The following is a 15,000-nucleotide window of genomic DNA, read 5'->3' on the forward strand; positions in this document are numbered from 1 at the left end:
GTCTCCGCCCCTCGTGTGTCTCCGCCCCTCGTGTGTCTCCGCCCCTCGTGTGTCTCCGCCCCTCGTGTGTCTCCGCCCCTCATGTTCAGGAGTACACCATCGACGTGTTCTTCCGTCAGAGCTGGAAGGACGAGCGTCTGAGCTTCAAAGGTCCCATGGAGATGCTGCCGCTCAACAACCTGCTCGCCTCCAACATCTGGACGCCCGACACCTTCTTCCTCAACGGCAAGAAGTCCATCGCCCACAACATGACCACGCCCAACAAGCTGCTGCGCCTGACCGAGGACGGCACGCTGCTCTACACCATGAGGTACGAGGGCGACCCCCGGTGGACAAACTCAGGGAAAGTCCATTTTACAGCCAGAGCAGAAAAAAAACACTTTTCTGTGAAGTGTGAATTAAAAGAGGTGGGTCAATAATCACCTGCAGGGGGCGCTAAACTAAATTATAATACTGCTTAAAAACGGAGGGGAAACAGGAATCTGTTGTTAAAGACGCATACGTTCTTATTATTTACCGTTATTTATGATTAAAAGTTCATTCTAACTAAAGGTTAATCACCACCACCACCACAAAATATGAACTCTACCACGTATACATATACGTATACGTATACGTATATACGTATACGTATATACGTATACGTATATGTATATACGTATATACGTATATACGTATACGTATATACGTATATACATATATGTATATCCAGTAGCGTACCGTGGGGTTTCAGTCAGGGCCTTCAGAAAAAACAACAAAAAACAACATGCACAAACACCGACTATATTGACGAGACAGTTGATCTGCAACAATCACAGCGCACACACACACACACGCACACGCACACACATACACACACACACACACACACCACTGTGCATCTATAGGCGACTGCATCATGACCACCACACCTTCCCTTATGTCACTGTATGACACAAAAACAAGCTTCCACAGACACGCGGGGAACACGTCCACGGCACTATTGATGATCAACACTTCTAAAACATGTTATCAATTTATCATTAACACTCAAACTACCGTAAATCATGAACCTCTTCGGCGTAGGTCTTCCTCTTCAAATCATTTCCTTCTTTTCTCCAAACGATCGTCGTGAAAAGTATTTTATTTATATATATTTTCCAGCAAACTTAATATAACACTGTTATATGATATATAGTGGTATTGATGGTCTCTGACATATGTTATATTGTATATATACACATATATACATATATATACATATATGTATATATATGTATATATGTGTGTGTATATATATACACATATATGTATACATATATACGTATATGTATATATGTATGTGTGTATGTATGTATATATACATATATACATATATGTATATATATGTATATATGTGTGTATATATATACACATATATGTATACATATATACGTATATGTATATATGTATGTGTGTATGTATGTATATATATATACACATATATGTATACATATATACGTATATGTATATATGTATGTGTGTATGTATGTATATATACATATATACATATATGTATATATGTATACATATATGTATAGGTATATATATATATACACATATATACATATATCTCATATATGTGTGTATGTATATATATATACATACACACATACATATATACATATACGTATATATATGTATATATGTATATATATATATATATATATATATACATATGTATATATATATATATATATATATATATATATGTATATGTATATATAGTATGATATGAAAAGTATTCTTGTTGTTTCCAGACTGACGATCTCGGCAGAATGTCCCATGCAGCTGGAGGATTTCCCCATGGACGCTCACGCCTGCCCCCTGAAGTTTGGCAGCTGTAAGTGCATCTGATTTTATATTTAAACAAACGATTGTTTCTGCATCTTCATTAAAAACAATCAAATTAGTAAATATAATTATAGTCAAAGTTCTTACATTTATATCTTTATAAACTAATAAAATAAAAGACATTAAAAAAACATGTCTTTTATTTTGAAGAGGTTATAAAGTTGTTTCCAATCACAAATAATTGCGATAATAACTTAAAGGGAAAAACCTAGACGTGGGCGGAGCCAAAAGACATTTCTGCATCACTGCAGGCTTGATTTTCAAAATAAGAGCAACACTGACTTCACTGTTGTCACCGTAGAATCTTTGATTTTGGTTTTTAATCGATGAATTTTTTTCATTTCGCCTCTAATTTATCGCAATTATTTTGAGATTGGAAACAAGTAAACGTGCGACAATTAGCAACTTTTAGAAACACATTTCCTGTCTTCACAATAAAAGTTTCTCCCCGTTTGTCTGAAGGTCACAATCATTCAAAGAAAACTCAATCAGTGATCGACTGGTTTGGTCTGACTTGATTTTACCTTTGATCAAATCTCAGCTTGTGCTGGTGTTTAAATTTAGGCGCGTTCAGGTCAAAGGTCATGGCCTTAATTGGAGCGAGGTTAGATTAGAATCTGGGATTAAGGGTTAATTTGATTAAACTGAGGGAGAAGTGAACGAAGAGTTCACACTGCTCTTCCTGCTGGAGGCCATGGGAACTGCAGCTGTGATTATTGGTGATTGATGATTGATTGATTGATTATTGATTATTGATTGATTATTGGTGATTGATGATTGATTGATGATTGATTTTTGGTGATGCTTGATTATTGATGATTGATTGATTATTGGTGATTGATGATTGATTGATTGATTTTTAATGATTGCTTTTGGATGATTGGATGGATCCCAGCGTCTGAATTTAAAGGTGCAGTCTTACATTTTAGCTGCAGTGAATGCAGTGAATATGAAGCGTTTCTCTTCTTTACGTCGACAGGTAGTAGCCTGATTGGACAGGAAGTAGCCTGATTGGACAGGAAGTAGCCTGTTTGGACAGGAAGTAGCCTGTTTGGACAGGAAGCAGCCTGATTGGACAGGAAGTAGCTGCACTTCAAAGATTGTCTCTGTGTGTCAGATGCATACCCAGTGTCAGAGGTGGTCTACACGTGGACCGATGGAGCAGCTCTGTCTGTGGTGGTGGAGAAGGACGGATCCAGACTGAACCAGTATCATCTGATCGGACAAACGGCCGGGACAGAGGACATACACACCAGCAGAGGTGTGTGTGTGTATGATTTTATGATGGAACAGAGCGAACACTTTAGATTCTGATCACGTCTCTGACAACGTGTTTCAGCAAGATCATCTTAGTTTTGTCGCCATGCGCTTCAAAGTTCTGCTTGTGGGAGGGGCAGTGGGAGGGGCAGCGGGAGTGGCAGTGGGAGGTGGTCGTGTGAAGCAGAGTAAATGTAGGCGACATTATCAGGAGATCAGAGTCAGTGAGTGGACGAGAGGAGTCGCACACACACACACACACACACACACACACACACATACACACACACACACACACACACACACGCACACACACACACACACACACACACAGAGCTGAGACCTCGAGTTAATCCTCCACACAAACACCATCAGTCTTTGCATAAGACGAGGACATCACAGATGACTGAGTGAGTGAGTGAGTGAGTGAGTGAGTGAGTGTTGCTTTGTTCAGGCTCCACTTGAAAACGTTTCATAACAACTTCATAAGAAGAAAACAATAATTACAGAGAGAGAAGAAGAGAGGATGGTGGGTGGAGCTGTGGGGGCAGTGGGTGGAGCTGTGGGTGGAGCTGGGCGTTGAAAGGCATCTGCTTAATACTCTTATGTAAAACAGAAGTGTGTTTCACTCTGTAGCACAATCGTTATCGACTGGTTCTTCATTCATTCATTCATTCATTCACTCACTGCAGGTTACTGGGTTCAATAATAACAATAATAATAATAATAATGTTAATTTTATTCTGAATCATTTATTATTTAAACCGCGTCACAATACACGATATTATCACGATATTCAATGAATCCTATATTGTAGTTTTTCTTTTTATGTGACACAAGAGGTTAAAGGTCAGAGAAGAATAGTTAGTCCTGATTTATTCAGTCTCAATGATAATAAGAAGCCACTGAAAGTACGGTGGCAGAAATGTGACTCACTGAGACTTCACCTCGTCCTTGGCTTCCACCTCTCGTCCACATTCAGCGACGTTAGTGGACGTGGTTGAGACTTTAATTAGAACAAATAATCTCCATGAACTGTCCTGTGTGAGGACATGTTGCTCTTAAATAACTGCGACTCTAAAAGTAGGTGAGTTATATTTGTGGATCAGCGACCGTGAAACTAACTTCACTACAGTAAATATTGTTTAGATTAAAAATAAACCAATTAAACCATAAATCTAATTTAACCTACATAAATCTTTTACGTCTTTTTCTCACTGTTAAATCAACTATTAGGACAGGAAACTGAAGTTTGGAAAGCACTCACTCTCCCACACCAAAGTCCAGAGAGAAAATCACTGATTTTAACATCACACACACACGAGCTGCTGGTCCTCTGCTGCCTCTTGTGGACACAGACGCGCTGACACAGACGCGTGGACACAGACGCGTGGACACGGACGTGTGGACACGGACGCGTGATCACATACGCATGGACACAGACGCGTGATCACAGGCGCGTGATCACAGACGCGTGATCACAGGCGCGTGAACACAGACGCGTGATCACAGACGCGTGGACACAGACGCGTGATCACAGACGCGTGGACACAGACGCGCGGACACAGACGCGTGGACACAGACGCGTGGACACGGACGTGTGGACACGGACGCGTGATCACATACGCATGGACACAGACGCGTGATCACAGGCGCGTGATCACAGACGCGTGATCACAGGCGCGTGAACACAGACGCGTGATCACAGACGCGTGGACACAGACGCGTGATCACAGACGCGTGGACACAGACGCGCGGACACAGGCGCGTGATCACAGACGCGTGGACACAGACGCGTGATCACAGACGCGTGGACACAGACGCGTGGACACAGACGCGCGGACACAGGCGCGTGATCACAGACGCGCGGACACAGGCGCGTGATCACAGACGCGTGATCACAGACGTGTGGACACAGACGCGTGATCACAGACGCGTGGACACAGACGCGTGATCACAGACGCGTGGACACAGACGCGTGATCACAGACGCGTGGACACAGACGCGTGGACACAGACGCGTGGACACAGACGCGTGATCACAGACGTGTGGACACAGACGCGCGGACACAGACGCGCGTGGACACAGTGTTTGATGACTCACCAGTTGACGAGCATGGCGGCGTTATTCCCCGACATAAACGGAAGTTCACTGCGGACGTTAGGGAACACGGATCCTTGGCAGAAGAGAAGCAGAAGGATCCAGCAGGAGAACATGGTCCTCCTCAGTCCTCCGCCCCCAGTCCTGTCGGCATCCATTCATCAAGGTCAAAGGTCAGAGTGGGGGCTCCTGCAAGAGTCGCGGTGGTTGTGATGTCGGCCGTCGTCGTGGAGTCATGAGGGCGTCAGGAGGCCCGGGCGACGAGGAGGAGGATCTCCTGATCCAGACATGTGGCTGTGTGGTCAGCAGGGGGCGCCACCTGCGGATAAACAAAGGACTTTTACTTCACGATCACTTCTTCTCCTTCTTCTTCACAGCGTCCTCGTGTTCCCGTTGCACTCCGCTCAGTCCCATGAGGAATATCTCACCGTTAATCCGCTCGCCCACGCAAAACCGCGGCAAAATAACACAAAGAAGAAGAAGAAGAAGAAGAGAGTTTGCACTCGTTCACCCGCTCCCTCCATCCCAGCAGCAGCAGGTGCAGGAGTGTCCGTCGCTCTGTGGCTCACAGTTAAACATCATTCTTCATGTGTGTGTGTGTGTGTGCGTGCCTGCCTGGATTGGCAGTAGGGAGAGGGCGGAGCTTAGAGCCCTCCTCCTCCCCTCTTCTCTCCCTCACTGATGGCAGGATGCAGATTGTAACCGGGGATTAGGGAGGTTCAAAAATCCGATTTTGCTCCGAGAAAGCCTGGTGTATTAGTGAGTGTGTGTGAGTGTGTGTGCGTGAGTGAGTGCGTGTGTGTGTGTGTGTGCGTGTGAGCTTGTGTGTGTGTGTGTGTGAGCTTGTGTGTGTGCGCGAGTGAGTGTGTGTGCGTGCGTGTGTGTGCGTGTGTGTGAGTGTGCGTGTGTGTGTGTGCGTGTGTGTGTGTGAGCTTGTGTGTGTGTGTGAGTGAGTGTGTGTGTGTGAGCTTGTGTGTGTGTGTGAGTGAGTGTGTGTGTGTGTGCGTGAGTGAGTGTGTGTGTGTGAGCTTGTGTACATGTGCTTTAGTCACTGATTTTTTTTTCATACTTGACCAGTGAAGCTTTAAAGCCTCAAATGCAATCTTCACTTGTGTCACTGAATATTGTTTTCTGTCTGTCTGTCTGTCTGTCTGTCTGTCTGTCTGTGTAAATCCATGTTCCGTCACAGACATCATCATCATCATCATCATCAGGTGCTTTAATGACAAATATAATAAACATAAATATCTGGAACAGGAACCTTTTTAATTTTCAAAAATGTTGAAAAAGAATGTGCTTAATTGCTTAATTTTTGATTCTTAAATGTAAATAAACTGCATTTAATCTCTGTAATCTACTCTGTAATCTACCGTCGTTTTGCTTCTTCCCCAAAAAAAATCACCTACTTTACCCTGAAAAGACAAAAAAATTATATTACAATCAATTTGTTAAACATTTTAAAAAGAAAAAGAATCACAATAAAAAAAAGACATCATTGTATTTTAAGATTACAATAAATACAAAAAGGTGTTTAAAAAGCTACAAAAGTACATTTTTAGAATATGTCACCAACATAAAAACGTACAAATAAAAGTACGAGTTTCTCTGCAGTAAATATTACACCGTTAAAAACATTGAACATAAAAAACTAAAATATACTTTACGCCACGTTATGTCACAGAACAGTGTTATAAAAATATTTTATAATATACTTTACAAATTGTCACGACGTTAAATATACGCAACATAAATTTTTTTTTTTTTTTTACGAACTTCAAAATGTCACAAAAACATACGACGAAGCGTCATTTAAAGCGTTATTATTATTTTCTTGCGGACAAATGAAAGCGTCATTTAGGGATCGTTATAAATCACTAGCTGCAAAGACTGAATCTGCTTCTCTTATCTGTAATGAATTTCTTTTTCTCTTTCTCTGTGTTGGTTTTGATGTTTTTAAATCTGTATGAAAGGTGTTTTAGAATGAAAAGAAAAAGATTGTTTCACAGTCAGATTTCACTGGATTATTCCGTGAATAACGTGTTAGCAGTCGCTCCACGTAGCAACAATCACTTTTTATGGAACAATCAAAGTGCTCATGCCCGTCTGACTGAGTTGTTTGTGTGGCCTCAGGACAGTACACCGTGATGATGGCCCACTTCTACCTGAAGAGGAAGATTGGATATTTTGTCATTCAGACGTATATGCCCTGCTTCATGACGGTAATCCTGTCCCAGGTGTCCTTCTGGCTGAACAGAGAGTCGGTTCCTGCGAGGACAGTCTTTGGTGAGTGAAGACGCTTTGTTTAAAACAACAGAGAGAGAGAGAGAGAGAGAAAGACTCCTTTTTTATTTATCTGTGTAATATTCACCTGTCATGTTCAGCACGGGGACGATGAGGGAGCAGAGGTCGTTTACTTGTTTACAGAAGTCCGTTTAAAGTCAAACACACAGTTATGTTCGCCTGACAACGAAAGACTGAAAATGTGACGCAGAAATACAGAGTGCTGTGAGGCTGCAGTACCACTGATGGACACGGAGGGAGACACAGAGCAGGACTGTAGCTTAACCAGCTCTGTTTTGGTGTGTACAGTTTGTCAATACCAGAAATGGTGGAAATGTCACTTCCAGGAAGTAAAATAACGAAGAGTTTACGTTTATATTCTTGCAGACCAGAATGTGTGTGTGACAGTGCATGAGGAGGAGGCATATTAACATGGTTTCTCAACATGTTTGTTGGACAGGAAACTTAAATAATAGTGAATTTACATCAATATTCTGTAAAAACAACCGGACAAATTAAGACCCTCCTGGACGTCGGTCCTCATTGAAGTGAGCAGACCAGAATGTGTGTGTTTAGCAGAGAATTTAACCTGCTTTTAATGTGACTTATTGAACACTTTTGTCACTCTGTGACACATTTTACTGAGATGTTTTTTTATTTATATCACTTTAAACATGGTTCCGCCCCTTTGTTTGCACGCAGGAGTGACCACAGTGTTGACCATGACCACGCTCAGCATCAGTGCCAGGAACTCGCTGCCTAAAGTGGCCTATGCCACCGCGATGGACTGGTTCATCGCCGTCTGCTACGCCTTTGTGTTCTCGGCGCTGATTGAGTTTGCCACAGTGAACTATTTCACCAAGAGGAGCTGGGCCTGGGACGGGAAGAAGGCTCTGGAGGCGCAACATCCCAAAGTAATTCAGATTATACGCTCAAATATTATTCTGTTCATGTTATTCATTTTTTGCTGTTGTTGGGTAATGGTATAGATTGTTGGGTAATGGTATAGATTGTTGGGTAATGGTATAGATTGTTGGGTAATGGTATAGATTGTTAGGGTAATGGTCTAAATTGTTGGGTAATGGTATAGATTGTTGGGTAATGCTATAGATTGTTGGGTAATGGTATAGATTGTTGGGTAATGCTATAGATTGTTGGGTAATGGTATAGATTGTTAGGGTAATGGTCTAAATTGTTGGGTAATGGTATAAATTGTTGGGTAATGGTCTAGATTGTTGGGTAATGGTCTAAATTGTTGGGTAATGGTATAGATTGTTGGGTAATGGTATAGATTGTTGGGTAATGGTATAGATTGTTGGGTAATGCTATAGATTGTTGGGTAATGGTATAGATTGTTAGGGTAATGGTCTAAATTGTTGGGTAATGGTATAAATTGTTGGGTAATGGTCTAGATTGTTGGGTAATGGTCTAAATTGTTGGGTAATGCTATAGATTGTTGGGTAATGGTCTAAATTGTTGGCTAATGGTATAGATTGTTGGGTAATGGTATAGATTGCTGGGTAATGGTCTAAATTGTTGGCTAATGGTATAGATGTTTGGGTTATGGTCTAGATTGTTGGGTAATGTATAGATCGTTGGGTAATGGTCTAGATTGTTGGCTAATGCTATAGATTGTTGGCTAATGGTATAGATTGCTGGTTAATGGTCTAGATTGTTGGCTAATGGTATAGATGTTTGGGTAATGGTCTAAATTGTTGGGTAACGCTATAGATTGTTGGCTAATGGTATAGATTGCTGGTTAATGGTATAGATGTTTGGGTAATGGTATAAATTGTTGGGTAATGGTCTAGATTGCTGGGTAATGGTCTAAATTGTTGGCTAATGGTATAGATTGTTGGGTAATGGTCTAGATTATTGGGTAATGGTCTAAATTGTTGGCTAATGGTATAGATTGTTGGGTAATGGTCTAAATTGTTGGCTAATGGTATAGATTGTTGGGTAATGGTATAGATTGCTGGGTAATGGTCTAAATTGTTGGCTAATGGTATAGATGTTTGGGTAATGGTAAATATTGTTGGGGAATGGTCTAAATTGTTGGCTAATGGTATAAATTGTTGGCTAATGGTCTAAATTGTTGGCTAATGGTATAGATTGTTGGGTAATGGTATAGATTGCTGGGTAATGGTCTAAATTGTTGGCTAATGGTATAGATGTTTGGGTAATGGTATAGATTGCTGGGTAATAGTATAAATTGTTGGGGAATGGTATAGATTGTTGGGGTATGGTATAGATGTTTGGGTAATGGTCTAAATTGTTGGGTAATGTTGGGGGCAGCCCGTGGCCAAGTGGAAAGGGAACTTCGCTTGGAGGGTTGCCGGTTCACGTCCCCACCAGGCCAAAAGGGCTGGGGGTACCCAACCCCCATTGCTCTCCGGGCGCTACTCAGTGTGGCAGCCCACTGCTCCTAATTCTAGGATGGGTAAAATGCAGAAAAAATAATTAAAAGGGGATTAATAAAGTATATATGTATAAAAAAAAAAAAAGGTCTAAATTGTTGGGTAAGGTTATACTGGTGGGGGCCCCGTGGTGGCCATCACTGACCTTGCTGTCCCTTTGTCGTCCGTCTCTCTCCGCAGAAACGTGACCCCATGATTCTGTCGAAAAAGCCCAACAACGTTTGCTCGGCAGGCAGTGGCGGCGTCAACTACACGCCCAACCTGACCAAGGACATCTCCATCTCCACCATCTCCAACATGACGTCGGTGCAGCTCCGCACCTCCGAGGCCAAGATGGTGGACCCCAAGAAGACGTACAACAGCGTGAGCAAGATCGACAAGATGTCGCGGATAGTGTTCCCCGTCCTCTTTGGAACCTTCAACCTCGTGTACTGGGCCACGTACCTGAACAGAGAACCCGTGGTGAAAGGAGTCGCTGCCTCAACGTAATCTCTCTCTCTATTTTTTGATTTGTTTTATCTGGAGCGCGTGGACTTAAAGGACTCGTTGTAAGGTCTTGACAAAAAAAGAAAAAAATGTAAACAAATATCTGCGCTTGAAGAACAAAAACTATACTCAACTATCTAATTCAAGCACTTTGAATGGATGCAAGGCTGCGACAGAATCTCCTTCTCCCCTGATCTTAATGGCCTGAAAAACTGCTTTTAAGACTGTAAGACAAACGAGAGTGCGGTGCTTTTGCTTCATCTCATCCCTGCTGCAGTTTGCATGAAAACGCGACAAAAAAAAACTAAACAAAAAAAACCTGACTGCTTTTTGTCTTGAATGACGACCGTGTGTATATGTGTTGATCACTGCTTCACATATAAAAGCACACTCACCACCACCATCATCACCACCACCACGACGTCAGATTCTAACGCTATGACGCAAACAAACTGCAATACAGCACGTGTTTGAGTTTTTAAAGAAATCCCACTCTCGGTCTCTGGAGATTAACGCTGCAAGTGCATTAATGATTGAACTTTATGTCTCTTATTTTCCCCGTCTGTTGCAGTGAGCGCTCATGTGTCTCTGGTCGTCTTTACTTAAAGATTCGACTGCTGCAGACCTGGTTTCCCAAAAAACCTCTGATAGTTGAAGCCTCAATGAGGAGCGGTGAAAGAATTCTATCTAAAGGTTAAAAAAAAGGCTGAATTTCTGAGCAAAGAGGCTCTTCTTCATTTATAAATCATTGGAAAATCATCATTTATGCCAGTATATGTCTGCAGGATCATTGAGTGTCTCAGAGAGGACACTAATAATCAGCCGAGTGACGCCGAGAGTCTGGAGACAAGCGTTCACGCCACGAGGATAAACTTTAACGAGGTCATAAATCAAACTAACAGCCAGGCGTCAAACCAAGGTCTAAATTTAAACAATGCAGCTTTAGGTAAAAATGAATCTGCCTTTAATTCTGGACACGTTTACAACAACACAACAGAGCAAAGATGTCGAATTTTACAAGAAAAATTCAACAAAAAGCCACAAATAAATGAATAAATATTCACTAAGAGAGTAAACATGGGCCAGAGCCGACTGCTGCAGACCTGCTTTCCCGAAAAACACTGATATTTCTGTTCAAGCTAAAACCACACTCGCAGTAGTTCCACAAGTTTTCGGGAAAAAAACATTGCCCTTGGCAGCAGCTGCTACACATGCTAGCAATGCTAGCTAAAGACCGTGCTACCGAGTCAGTGTTGTTTCTTAAACGTCTAAAAACAATAACATTTATTCATAATGAATATTTTCTCAAGAATTTAGCTAAAATCTCGAAGACAGATTTTAGCTTAAGTCGTATGCTAGTGCTAACCCTAGCAAGTCAGTGTCATTCCTTCAACCTCTAAAAACAATAACATTCATGGTATATTTAAAATACTGTGATTCCATGTATGTTGGTGTTTACCAACAATAAACAGCTATGTTTAGTTCTAGAAGGTTCTCATGTGCTAGCAAACCAAGCTAGTGCTAGTGCTAACCCTCAGTCATTGACAGTAGTTCCCAAATGTCTTTAAAAATGACTTTTTCTAGTATTTTGTTCAAGTTATCGTTGATAATTTAATTTATTTGACTTCAGTTTTACTGAAGAAGGAAAGATTGTAGATTTTCGGAAGCTGCTACACATGCTAGCAATGCTAGCTACAGTTATAAAAACCGAGTATATGTTATAGCGTGTCGTAGTGTAGTTCCTTAAACGTCTAAAAACAATGACATTTATTCATGGTGTTAAAATCATATAGTTCCATGTATTCATCATCAGCTTGTTTTTCGCTCAAGAACCTGCTACATGTGCTAGCAATGCTAAAAGTAGTTCCTTTAACTTCCAAAAACACACACATATATACATATACATATATACATATATATATATATATATATATATGTTTACGTTTACTGACAGCTAAGTTTTGATTCTAGAAGGCGCTCACATGCTAACAATGCTAGTCAATATAAAAACAAATCCTGCTTGTAAATTTTCAGCACGTAGCTTAGTAGCACTAACACTAGCATCTGTTTAGCATGTGCCTAGCCTCCTGGTTGTGGCTCACATTCAGGTAAACAAAGCTCATTTTTAAATGCTCACGACGTAACGAGGCCTTGAAGCTACAACGATGTTTTTGGGAAACCGGGTGGAGTCATGTAAATAGCTTTTCTTTTACTCATTAACCTTTTTGCTTTATCACAAAATATTGTGACATTTGCATTTTAAAGCCTTTAGATGTAGAAAAAAGAACCAAAGTCTAGTACTGACTTGTTGTAATGTCTTATTTCTTCGTGTGAGGTTACGTTTCCTTCCTCCTTCTCCCTTCCTACGTTTCCTTCCTAGCTTGTAGATTGGCACAAACTCTTGCTTCTAACGTGTCAGTCCGCTCGGATTCTCCGCGTCTTTATTTCCACATGGACTCTGACTGGAGTGGAAGCGGCGAGCGCACGTCCACGGCTGCGTGGCGTGTTGTTCTCTGGCGTGGTGAGAAACTCAGGAACTAAAGGACTCCACGCTTCCAGCACAAGAGTTGCCTCAGAGTCGCGTGGATTGTGACGCCGAGCGTCGGTTGACTCGTTCGCTCGCTGCTGGGAGCAAAGTCCCTCATAACCTTTCGGGCACTGAATGGCTTTGGTGTAAAAACCATGTAAATAAAGACGACATCAGCTGCTACTGGACCTCGAGTCGTGATCTCACTTTTAAATCTCCAGTAAAGTGTTTTTTCTGTGCGTCGCTCTCACATCAATCTCAGGTGTTTTTATGTTTGGTTCCAGTGCAGATGTGAAAATGAATGTGTGTCTATGTGTCTGCCGTCGCCATGGCAGCAAAGTACAGATAAACAGTATCTTGGTGTGTGTGTGTGTGCTCGTGCACTCTGTGTGGACTCTGCATGGACACATCGTGAGTCATGTGTTTGGAGCTGAAAGTGTCAGAGTGCTGCAGTTTCACATTAAACCGTCATCTGTCCACTCTGACACTGTCCGCTCTGACGCTGTCCACTCTGACACTGTCCGCTCTGACGCTCTGACGCTGTCCACTCTGACACTGTCCACTCTGACACTCTGACGCTGTCCACACACTCAAAACCTCAGACATGTTCATGCAGAGTCCCAGAGGCCCAAGTTCAATTTGGTTTTTTTCTCTAAAAAACTAATTGAAACTGATTGAAAGAAAACCTGATTCTACAGTTCTATAAAGTTAAAAACCGTTACAGTGTATTCAGTCTTTATTATGACCGTTAACACTAGCATCCATTACTGCAGCCACTGCATCACATGGGAGCATGTGTTCACAAACAATGTCAATGCTAATGTAGCGCACATATTAGCGGCTAACAGAAGGCTAAGTCTGTAAACGACCTGCTGTTAGCATTTAGCTCAGAACACTGCTATGTTCATAAAAGTGTGTTTCACTAACACACACAGTTCACTATCTTCTAGGTGTGAACCACTCAGACGTCAGAGGTGGATTATGAGGTGAACAACGCAGCAGAAGCCCTTACATCACCATCATTAACAGAACTGTGTTAGTGGAACCAGGTTATACTTTAACCCGTAATACTTACATGTAAATATGTTCATATAATACTAAAAAAAACAAACATATAAGGGTCTGGGATCACCACCTGAAATAGAATAAAAATGTGTGTCCTGGTTGGAGACTTTCTTAAAGAGGACACAGTTATGACCTGAGGGAACTACATAAGTGATATCTCTCTGACTATGGAGAACGTTTGACTCCACACACACACACACACACACACACACACACACACACACACACACACACACACACAAACTCACACAAACTCACACAATCGTATTGTCTGAAAAAATCTTACTGGCTGAGCAACCGACGTTCATCCAGAACCAAGGCCTGAAGTCCAGAATCCTGCCTGCAGGGTGACTCCGTCCCTCTTCGCTCAGGTACGGCACACCACACACACACACACACACACACACACCATGTTCGACATTCATGACTTAAGGGGACATTGCATTGACTTACATTCATTTCTTGGAGACTTACTCTAACCTTAACCACAATTACTACTGGCCTAATCCTAATCCTAACCCTAACCCTAACCCTAACCCTAACCCTAACCTCAACCTAACCATGAAACATATCTTCACCTTAAAATGTAGTAATTTACGTGTGTAAATGTGATTGTGTAAACAGGTTTTGGTCCCCACAACATTAGTAATACCTGGTACACACACACACACACACACACACACACACACACACACACACACTCACAGTCAGATCGCAAAGAACACAAAATAACGCGCGTATCCCAGAAACCACCAGGTGGACTTGACCGTTAACTGCTGTAATTGTTGGAAATCATAACAAGACAGTGAAAAATAATATAGCAGTTTAAATTGAATTAATTAACTTTGTTTTTATGTTTTAATCTAAATTACAACCATGGAATCAAAAATAATGAAGAAAGCAAATGTCCTATTTCACATCTTTCTTGCTCTTTGTCCAGGAAATTCTGATCTAATCAATAAATCTGTGTCCCTGAGGCTGAAATCATGTGACGCT

The 15,000-nt window shown here is 41.7% G+C and overlaps 2 protein-coding genes across 4 annotated transcripts in view; one reads left to right on the forward strand and one right to left on the reverse strand.

The window, feature by feature from the left end:
* LOC131447226 (gamma-aminobutyric acid receptor subunit beta-3-like) overlaps nucleotides 1–6,939 on the reverse strand; it is a 44,591-nt gene extending 37,652 nt beyond the window's left edge. For 2 of the 3 annotated variants that reach the window (XM_058618855.1, XM_058618838.1), the window contains exon 1: nucleotides 5,233–6,939. In XM_058618855.1, coding sequence (XP_058474838.1) covers nucleotides 5,233–5,387 — 155 coding nt within the window. In that variant the 5' untranslated portion in view covers nucleotides 5,388–6,939. The remainder of the gene's footprint in view (nucleotides 1–5,232) is intronic. The other variant, XM_058618848.1, reaches the window with a different exon arrangement.
* The window catches only part of LOC131447271 (gamma-aminobutyric acid receptor subunit alpha-5-like), a 17,956-nt gene extending 4,834 nt beyond the window's left edge, over nucleotides 1–13,122 (forward strand). The window contains exons 5-10 of the mRNA XM_058618932.1: nucleotides 90–310; nucleotides 1,779–1,861; nucleotides 2,990–3,133; nucleotides 7,360–7,512; nucleotides 8,212–8,423; nucleotides 10,107–13,122. Of these exons, the coding sequence (XP_058474915.1) occupies nucleotides 90–310; nucleotides 1,779–1,861; nucleotides 2,990–3,133; nucleotides 7,360–7,512; nucleotides 8,212–8,423; nucleotides 10,107–10,415 (1,122 nt within the window). The 3' untranslated portion in view covers nucleotides 10,416–13,122. The remainder of the gene's footprint in view (nucleotides 1–89; nucleotides 311–1,778; nucleotides 1,862–2,989; nucleotides 3,134–7,359; nucleotides 7,513–8,211; nucleotides 8,424–10,106) is intronic.
* The last annotated feature ends 1,878 nt before the right edge of the window (nucleotides 13,123–15,000 follow it).

Source organism: Solea solea, chromosome 2 (genome assembly GCF_958295425.1).
Source record: "Solea solea chromosome 2, fSolSol10.1, whole genome shotgun sequence".
In the NCBI taxonomy this organism is placed as follows: domain Eukaryota; kingdom Metazoa; phylum Chordata; class Actinopteri; order Pleuronectiformes; family Soleidae; genus Solea; species Solea solea.